The following is a 10,506-nucleotide window of genomic DNA, read 5'->3' as shown; positions in this document are numbered from 1 at the left end:
TTTTCAAGCTCCAGTGTGGCCCTTCAGCAACTGAAGTTCTGATTCCCTACCCTGCTTCCAATGGCAGGCTTAGGGACTCCCAGGGTGGGGATGTGTTTTTAATGAACCTATCAATGATCCTTTTAGCACATGTACTTTGAGCCTTTAAGCTCAGACCCTAGGTGGGATTTGTTCACAGCTACAGAATGTACATGAAAATTTAAACTGGTTTACAAAATGAAGAGTAGATGTCTTCTTGAAAGTGCTATATCTGACTGGAATTAAATGATATTTGAAAACACAGATACAAAAATAATATACACAAGACAAAAACAGGCTTGAAAGTCTCCCTGAGTGTCACAGTTTATTTGCCATGATCTACTTTCTTGGTGAATTTAAAGCAATTTTCACTGAAGATACTGGAAGCTCTGGTTTCCCTTCTTATTCTTAGTCATCTTGGAAAACATAGGGGATGGACTTTTCTGCCCTACTGAATTTAACTCTTACAAAGTTAAGAAGGGAAACAAGAAAAGCAATTTGTTACCCAATGTACTGAGTTTATTTGGAGTAAAAATACATCAGAAAAAGTTATTTCTTTCTGCTAGTGATTTTTCTCACTTCCAAACTTTTCTCATTTGGGACAATTTTCCTGGGCAGGAGGAAATCTAAGGTAAGGCAGGAAGAGTCTCAGATTTTCCCTGGTAGAGCAGTCTGCTATCTAATCACATTGGACAATGAAGTTGATAAATTTAATTATCCACAAAATTTTATTATTCAGGCTTCATATATCTGCTTCTGTAGGTGAATATCATTGTAATCTAAGATACAGTGAGAATAGTCAAGAATTTTACCTTGCATTTATGATTTAAGAATCCAAATTTAAAAATTAAGATTTGTGCTTAGATAACAATGATGATAAGGAAATTAGAAATCAAACAGCGGGATAGTTATAAAAACAAGTTTCAGGAAAGGATTTCAGGTAAGAAACTCTTTCCACTTCTTTATAAACTGGAGCACATACTTTAAAGAATTCACATTTTTCCTAACTTCACTCCAGATTATGTAAAAGGGAAAATAGCCATTTGGAGACTCAGACCTCCTCAGATTTCTGAAGGGTTGTTTTTCAAAGTGAATTTTTTCATTAACAATGTGTAAAATCTTCAAGTTGATAAAAAGCGAAGTGTGGACATTCTTCTCAAGAGCTGAATGAATTTTTCTGTATGAACAAAGATAGGACTCCAGTGTTCATCATACTAGGCAGGAAGAATTAATTTCCATCATCCATGAACAAATAGGAAGTGAGAGGAGTAAGTTCTTTGAGGGTCAATATTGTGGATTCCATGTGATTGATCTGAGGACTCAGATTTCTGCCTCTTAGGTAGCAACTGTACTTATGGTTGTAGCCACACATCCTCAAAGAGTTTTCAGCTTGTCTTTATCTTGCTCCTTCCTTCTGATTGCAGAGAGGAAAGGATTCCTGCACAAACTGCCTGCACATTGGACACTGCTGGAAATACCTGACGCAGCTGTCGCACAGGCATGTGTGCCGACAGGGCAAGAGCACCCAGTTCACACTACCATTCTGGCAAACCACACAGTCCTTGCTGTTCTCCTCCGATGGCTCCATGTCACCATCACACAGTCCAGCCTTTTCCAAGAGAGTCTGGTCAGTGGTTTTTCCTTCTGGAGAGGGACTGCTGGAGGGAGTGGAATTGTCATTTGCGGACATGAAAAGTTGCTGAAAACCAGAGAAATAAATATAAAGGTAATTATACATGGCAATTACTCTTCAAATCTGGAGGAGGGGGTCTCATGAGCTTGCTGAACGCTGGTGGCTCATGATATAATCCTAGCTACTAAGAAGGCTGAGATCTAAGGACCACAGTTTGAAGTGAGCCCAGGCAGTCTGTGAGACTGTTATCTCCAATGAACCACCAAAAAGCCAAAGTGGAGAGAGTGACTCCTGTGATAGATCACTAGCTTTGAGAGAAAAAGCTAAGGACAGCACCTAGGCCTTGAGTTCAAGGTCCACGCATGCACATGTACGTACACACATACACACACACACACACACACAAGCATTATGAGCTAACAAATCCAATAATACAAAATAGTTAACTTCTACAATAATTAACTAAAACTACAGTTACACGTAGTCATTCTTGGAAACTTGGAAAGGGGGTATGGTGAAGCACACCTATAATCCCAGCCATGCTTAGGCTGCCAGGCAAAAAGCCAGACCTTATCTGAAAAATGAAGCAAAAAGAGGCTGGAGGAACCCTATTATATAGGGCTAGTATAGGGCTCTAAGTTTCTATCTCATTTAGATACACACACACATATGCACACACACAGACAAAGCTAGAGCTATAAGGGTAAAATTTACCTTCAGATCATGAAATTGACCTTGAGCCAGTAGTAAATATTGATACAATATTCTGCAGGAAAGTTTATATGTCTTATCTGGAATATGAATTACTGACACCATGGAAATCTAAAATAAAAGTTGAACATTAGTCAGAGCTTAACCGCAATTATTTACAGCTATGTAAAAAAAAATGCTTCTCAAATAAGACAGATACATTAGAAAATTTACATTAATTTGTATTAGTTAGTCACAAAGAGGAATTGGTACTGACTATATTTTGACAGATATTAAAATTACAGTCATTCCTCATTATAACAAGGTTCACTTATTGCAGCTTCAATGTATCGTGGGTTAAATATATATATATATATATATATATATATATATATATATATATCATAATCCCTTACCTATCATGGGAGTTACATTCCAACCCTGCAATAGGTAAAAATCTGTGAAGTAGCAGTAAGTGAATCGTGATATATGGAAGAACGACTATATAACGCTGCTACTTCACAGGCTGAATTATAAACATATCATTACCCCTATTTAAAAAAATACTGGGGCTGGGAATATGGCCTAGTGGCAAGAGAGCTTGGCCTCCTATACAAGAAGCCTTGGGTTCGATTCCCCAGCACCACATATGTAGAAAACGGCCAGAAGTGGCGCTGTGGCTCAAGTGGCAGAGTGCTAGCCTTGAGCAAAAGGAAGCCAGGGGGCTGGGAGTATGGCCTAATGGCAAGAGTGCTTGCCTCCTACACATGAAGCTCTCAGTTTGATTCCCCAGCACCACATATATGGAAAACGGCCAGAGGGGGCGCTGTGGCTCAAGTGGCAGAGTGCTAGCCTTGAGCAAGAAGAGGCCAGGGACAGTGCTCAGGCCCTGAGTCCAAGGCCCAGGACTGGCCAAAATAAATAAATAAATAAATAAAATAAAATACTAACAAGCGTATTTGTAAAGTTTCAAGCGTTGAATCTAAAATTCTCACATGGATAAGTAAACATGAAAGAATAGCTTGGAACCCAGATGCAGTTTGAGGGCAGCCCAATAAAAAAGTTAGCAAGATGTATCCTAATCTTGACCAACAAAAAGTGGAGTTCAAGCCCCAGGACACAAAGAAGCAAAAAGTAGATTGGGAATATAGCTTAGTGGTAGAGTGCTTGCCTAGTATGCATGAAACCCTGGGTTCAATTCCTCAGCACCACATAAAGAGAAAAAGCCAGAAGTGGTGGTATGGCTCAAGTGGTAGAGTAAATAGCCTTGAGCAAAAAGAAGCCAGGGACAGTGCTCAGGCCCTGAGTTCAAGCTCCAGGACTGGTGAAACTAAACAAAACAAAAACAAACCAAAAAAACAGGGACCAAAGAAGCAAAAAGTATTGTAGAGGCAGGAAGACAGTCTGAGGCCAGACCCAGGCAAAAGTTCAAGACCCCCATGAACAATAACAGGGCTGAATCTGTGCACAAGTCATAGAGTAAGCAAGAGGCTCTGAGTTCAAATCCCAACACTGACAAAAAATACTTTATCAATGAACAAACCTACATTGGGAGACCTTCAGAAAAGCAGTAAATTGTGTACGGTTTTAACAAAAGGTTATTTCACATATAGGTTTAACATTCTTTATCTAAAATGTTTCAAACCAAAAGATTTTAAAATTCATATCTGTGCATATTTGCATCATCTACATAATGAGATATCCAAGGAATGGAGTCCAAGTGTAATCATGAAATTTATTTATGGTGTGTGTGTGTGGTCTCCCAATACTGGGACTTGCATTCAGGGCCTAGGGACTGCCCCTGAGGATTTTTTGCTCAAGACTTATGCTCTACCTCTTGAGCCATAGCTCCACTTCTGTTTTAGGGGGATCACTAATTGGAGATAAGAGTCTCAAGATGAACTTTCCTGCCTGGGCTGGATTTGAACCTCGAGCCTCAATCCTCAGATCTCAGCCTTCTGAGTAGCTAGGATGACAAGTATGAACCACCAGTACCTGGTTTCATTTATGTTTCAAATACACCTCATATACATAGGCTGAAGATAATTTTCCACCATGTTTTTAGCATGACACATATGACTGTGACTAGGCAATGAGGTCAAGTTGGAATTTTTGCTCATGGATACAAGTCAAGGCTTAGAACATTTCAGACTTTCAGAGTGGGAAGACTTACCCTGTACAACTTGTTTCTACTACGCTCAGAGGCCTGTCAAGGCTCAGGTCCTCCAAGACCTCTAAAATGCTTTTATAAACTACTAGACTAAAAAAGAACTTAACATATATGAAACTAAGTTGATGTTGTTACTTAAGACACATGGTGCAGACATAAAATACGGATGCAGCAGGCTCTGATGAAAGCAAGGCATGACAACTACACAAACAAAAGAGCAGCTAGAGTCTACAACTGAACACTCCAGCTTGTGGCGACACCAGCTTATTCAGAACTGGAGGTAAGCATAAGCATGTTTCAGGGCTGGGAATGTGGCTTTGTGGTAAAGTGCTTGCCTAGCATGCATGAAGCCCTGGGTTCAATTCCTCAATACCACATCAACAGAAAAGGCAGAAGTGGTATTGTGGCTCAAAAGGCAGAGTGCTAGCCTTGAGCAAAAGAAGCTCAGGGACAGTGCTCAGGTCTTGAGTTCAAGCCCCAGGACCAGCAAAAAAGAAAGAAAAAGAATAAGCATATTTCTTAACAGATTTGTGCTCTTTAGCAAACACTAAGGAATACAGTGATGAAATTAACTTGTAAAAAGAAACATATCTGAAAGTTGCATCATATATACAATAATTATACACCTGTGTTTTAAGCAGTTTTCAAGGCATATGTGCCTGGCCCAAATGCACATCCCCAGAAATGAAAATAATATTTTCCTATTTTGCCAAGTGTTTCAGAACTATCATCTAAATCACTTAAAAACTGTGATTTTAGAATTTTAAAATTACTTACAATATCATGTTGTATACTTATAAATTATTAATTATAATAAATTATCTGTTTATAAATTATCAATTGCCTCATAACTGAAAGGTTATGATTTCAGAATTTTAAAATTACTTACAATATCATAAATTTCTCGGTCATCCTCATCAGCTAAGGTCAACAGTGCTACCAATGGATAGCGAGATCTGGGCACTGGGCCAAAGTCTTCAATTTTAGTATCTCTTGGTAACTGGCAATATATTTCTTCTTTGCTGTCCTTTTTAATACTTTTTGAAAATGTAAAGGCAAATTGCTACTATTGCCAAAAGACCAACAATACATAAAAAACAATCAGTAACTTAGCAAGATTTTTCTGTATCCATGGAAGGTCTAATTGTCACATGCTAATGGTTAGAGCAGATAAAAGGATACAAATACTGTTCTTGGTAGAGATATTCACTATACAAGGCGTCTTCCAATGCATGGGGAGTGCTTATTCTGAAGCAGTAAACGTGCTTCTGCAGAGCTTCATATAATTTTTGGACACTGCACCCCCAGTAGCATGTAAGGCGGCTATCTTCAAGGCAATCTGTTGTCAGGGTTATTCCAGCTGCAGAAAATAAACCAGAGAGAGATAGGAAATTAATTACCTGATGTCACTTCTGATGCAATTATACAGATGAGAAACACAAGCTTCCTTTGGCTGCTGACCAGGCTCATGGCAATTAAAGGAACTTGTCTGAGGGTATGTAACTACAAATGAAGGACTGGCTGGCCTCAAACAAGAGATAGAGAAATCTCAGTAGCTATACAATGTTTAAGCATGACTGGCAAATTCTTTCTTACTATTTATACATTAAAGCAGAGAAATTATCAGTTTAATTTTCTGCTGGTGGCTTCAAGACTCCTCCCTTTCTATTAGTACATATAACCCCAATGATAAGAAACAGTACAAGAGAGCAGAGTGGTCTCCAAAAGTGGATAAACCTCCCCTAGAGTGCAGAAGATGATCAACGGAGTAAGAAAAACATTAAAAGGAAATGGAGCTTTACTAATACTAATGCACACATTGACAACATTACTAGTCTGTCACACAGATAATGTCCCATGTAATACGCAGAATTGCCTGCAGAGAGTGTGAACTTTCCAAGGCATGAAAAGTTCAGTAGCAATACCCTAGCTCTTTTGTTTGTTTCTGATGGAAGAAAAGATATTACAATTTTGTTTTGTTTTGTTTTTTTAAATTTCTATATTTTATTTTTGTTGTTGTTGTTGTTGTTTATTAATTGAACACAAATTTTTTTACAAGGTGTTGTGCAAAAAGGGTACAGTTACATAGTAGGGCAGTGTGTACCTTTCTGGTGATATCTTACGTCCTGTTTTTCTAGATATTACAATTTTTAAGTGGATATATAAACTAGGTAGACACACAGATTATTATGGTCTTGCTTGTTTACTTTTGAATTTATGTAAGACTTACTACATGCCACCAATGTAATTTTTTTCTCCACAGGAGTGGCAGTTGTAGCTCAAGGGTAGAGATACTCAGTGTCTTTGGTAATTGGCAATGCAGCTTGCCACATGTAATGCTCAGGAGCACTGGTGTATTGACAAGACCAAAGGGCACTTTTGGTCATTTCCTGACCTGGCAGTTTCTTTATTGATACTGAGTCTCTGAACCTAGCAGCAATTCTGCAGGCTACTCAACTCTTTTATTTATTTATTGTTTTATTCTTTTGGTCCTGGGGCTTGAACTCTTTTATTTTTTTGGTCCTGGGGCTTGGGCACTCACTGCCTGTGAGTCTCTTTGTGCTCAAGGCTAGCACTCTGTCTCTTGAGCCACAATGCCAATTCCAGCTTTTTTTGAGTAATTTATTAGAGATAAGAGTCTCATAAACTTTTCTGCCTGGACTGGCTTTAAACCATAATCCTCAGATCTCAGCCTCCAGAATAGCTGAAATTACAGGGATGAGCCACCAGTGTACCAGTATTCAACATTTTTTTTTTTTTTTTTTTGCCAGTCCTGGTAGCCTTGGACTCAGGGCCTGAGCACTGTCCCTGGCTTCTTTTTGCTCAAGGCTAGCACTCTGCCACTTGAGCCACAGCACCACTTCTGGCCATTTTTTATATATGTGGTGCTGGGGAATCGAACCCAGGGCTTCATGTATAGGAGGCAAGCACTCTTGCCACTAGGCCATATTCCCAGCCTACTCAACATTTTTATTGGATATTTTTGTTGTTTCCTAATAAAAATTCGGATTCATACATTTCTTTTTTGTGTGTGATAGCCCTGGGGCTTGAACTCTAGGCCTGGGGCTGTCCCTGAGCTTTGTGTTCAAGGATTTCTACCACTTGAGCAACAGCTCCACTTTGGTTTTCTGGTAGTTAACTGCAGATAAGACTCTCATGAACTTTTCTACCTGGGCTGGCTTTGAATTGTGATCCTCAGATCCCAGCCTCCTGAATACCTAGGATTATAGGCGTGAGCCACTAGTGCCTGGCCATACATTACCTATTTTTGAAAATATGACCAACAATATTGGGAGAAAGTTCACAAATTCAAGCAATAGGATAGCAAAAATTGATTGCATTTTTCACTTCTTAGTAGCAGCACATATAGAGCCTGAGATTTCGAATATATAGTAATTAAACACTGCCATTTCTAATCAGTTAAGCAAAACTTTTAATTAGCAGGAATTTTGCACAGGTAATCAGAGCAGAATTTGATTCAAATTTTTATAAGATTTCAATTATCAGATATTAATTCAACAATGAAAAATCCCTTAGCCATTAAATAGGTTAAGAAAAATTTTCCAGGTACATAATTTTATGGACACATAGAAAAAAATACACATTTTCTCTGTCACATTAGAACAATGCAAGACAGAAGAAAAAATGTTGCAGGAAAATAGGAAAAAGAATAGAAAAGGCATATTTTTTTTTTTTTTTGGCCAGTCCTGGGCTTTGGACTCAGCACTGAGCACTGTCCCTGGCTTCTTCCCGCTCAAGGCTAGCACTCTGCCACTTGAGCCACAGCGCCGCTTCTGGCCGTTTTCTGTATATGTGGTGCTGGGGAATCGAACCTAGGGCCTCGTGTATCCGAGGCAGGCACTCTTGCCACTAGGCTATATCCCCAGCCCCAGAAAAGGCATATTTTTAAAGTGGGCTTAGAGCTGACCACTGGCAGCTCAAAAGGCTGAGATCTGAGAATTCCAGCCTAGACAGGAAAGTCTGTGACTTTCACCTCCAATTAATCACCAAAAAAACAGAAGCAGAGCGGTGGCTCAAGTGGTATAGTGCTACTACCGTGTGGGCATTAAGTGTGAGACTCTGTGTTCAAACCCCAGTACCACAAAAAAATGTGGGGCAAAGGGGCAGAGGAGGGTAGATAGGGCTCAATGGAGAATACTTGCCAAACATATGCAAGAACCTAGGTTTAACTCTCACCACTGAAAAGTAAATAAATCAAAAAGGAATTAAGGCATATTAAAATGTCCATATGTATTATGAATACATTAGTAAATGAAAAGGCAAGACAGAGAAAAGTGTATCTTGCTGACTACCTCATAAGAGAGGCCGTGTACGTATGTTTACACTAAAAAAGAACAATGGAAGTAAAAGTACTTTGGGTTTTGGTTTTTGTTTTTTTTGCTAGTCTTGGGGCTTGAACTCAGGGCTTGGGCACTGTCCCTGAGCTTCTTTTGCTCAAGGCTAGCACTCTACCACTTGAGCCACAGGGCCACTTCTGGCCTTTTCTGTTTATGTGGTACTGAAGAATTGAACCCAGGGCTTCATACAAGCAATTCAGGCAAGCACTATACCACTAAGCCACATCTCAGTCCAGAAGTAAAAGTCTTAAACATTCAGCTTATATAAGAAAATCTTCCAGGGGCGGTTCCAGCTCCAGAGTCTGTGCTGCACATGTGCGGGCGGCTCCAGCTCCCGAGTCTGGGCCCTGATCCTGCACACGTGGTCCACAGTTTTGGCTCCCGAGTCTGGGCTGCGACCAAGGCCGGTCGATTCACTTTTTGTTCACTTTTTGCTTCCCCAATAAATCTGTCTTTTTGTCATCTTGTAGCTGGAGACTGTGTGGTGGAGTCGGGGGAACCAGGAATCCCCTCCCTTGAGGGGGGACCCCGTTTCATTGTAGCGAACCGCCACTCTACTTCATATTGGTTCATGGGCCAGGAAGAGTCCTTAACCACAATATTTTGTTGGGGAAGACACCCAGGTGAAGAAAAGGAACCTCCGGAGGTATGAGGTATGTCTAGGGCCACCTGAGTGGCGCTTCTGTAGGGCTGCCTGAGCAGGCCCGTCTTTAGGGCCGCTGAAGTGGGCCTGTCTGCAAGAGTGCACTGGCCGTAAAGGCCATCTGTAAGAGTGCACTGGCCGTAAAGGCCATCTGTGGGGCTGCCGAGTGGGCCTGTCTGCAAGAGTGCACTGGCTGTAAAGGCCATCTGCATGAGTGCACTGGCCGTAAAGGCCATCTGTGGGGCTGCTGAGTGGGCTGCCGAGTGGGCCTATCTGAATCTGAAGGTGCACTGTCTGTAGGCCTAAGACAGAAGCTGGACTCGGCAGAGCTCTCTAAGGCCGGGGTGGTCGAGGGACGCCTTGACTCCCTTCTGGAGGTCCTCATTAGAAAGGACATGTATGAATTTTGTCAAAAGATCAGCAATTCTGACCTTGTTCCTTGTTCTGTATGTGGTCTTGTCTGTGTCCACACTCCTACTCCTGCTTGCTAGTGCTATGACTGACTTTCCTCTACAGGGAAGCATGGAACGACCAAAATCCACCGAGGAACTGCTCCTCTACCTGTGTCTGTTCTTGCTTTTGCTTTTGCTTATTATTGTTATCAGATGTGTTTTACAGAAAAAGGTGGGACCCCCTGAAGAGGTTCAGGCTCACCCTTATGAGGTTCCTGTCCCCTTCGCTTCTAATGATCTATTAAATTGGAAACAGCAGAACCCTCCCTTTTCAAAGAAGCCTCAGGCACTAACCTCTTTGTTAGAAACTCTCTCTATGACTCATCAACCCATCTGGGCTGATATTCAACAACTCCTGGACGTCCTCTTCACCACTCAGGAGAAAGACAGGATTCTCCGGGAAGCCAAGAAGCTTCCCAAGAAACAACGGCAGGCCATCAGAAGACACCCTTGAGATAGAGGAAGCCCTCCCCTCCTGGAATCTGGACTGGAACCCAAATTCGTTGGCAGGTAGGGAGCAGCTAAAGGTTTATCGCCAGACT

The 10,506-nt window shown here is 40.9% G+C and overlaps 1 protein-coding gene across 1 annotated transcript in view; it reads right to left on the bottom strand.

The window, feature by feature from the left end:
• Positions 1-723: 723 nt before the first annotated feature.
• The window catches only part of Cgrrf1 (cell growth regulator with ring finger domain 1), a 50,853-nt gene continuing 41,070 nt past the window's right edge, over positions 724-10,506 (bottom strand). Inside the window, exons 3-6 of the mRNA XM_048362292.1 lie at positions 5,694-5,871; positions 5,401-5,548; positions 2,366-2,473; positions 724-1,717 (exon numbers count right to left, since the gene is read on the bottom strand). Coding sequence (XP_048218249.1) covers positions 1,415-1,717; positions 2,366-2,473; positions 5,401-5,548; positions 5,694-5,871 — 737 coding nt within the window. The 3' untranslated portion in view covers positions 724-1,414. The remainder of the gene's footprint in view (positions 1,718-2,365; positions 2,474-5,400; positions 5,549-5,693; positions 5,872-10,506) is intronic.

This window comes from Perognathus longimembris, chromosome 14, assembly GCF_023159225.1.
Source record: "Perognathus longimembris pacificus isolate PPM17 chromosome 14, ASM2315922v1, whole genome shotgun sequence".
Classification (NCBI taxonomy): domain Eukaryota; kingdom Metazoa; phylum Chordata; class Mammalia; order Rodentia; family Heteromyidae; genus Perognathus; species Perognathus longimembris.
The sequence above is the reverse complement of the archived record's forward strand: the minus strand, read 5'-3'. Positions and strand labels throughout refer to the sequence as shown.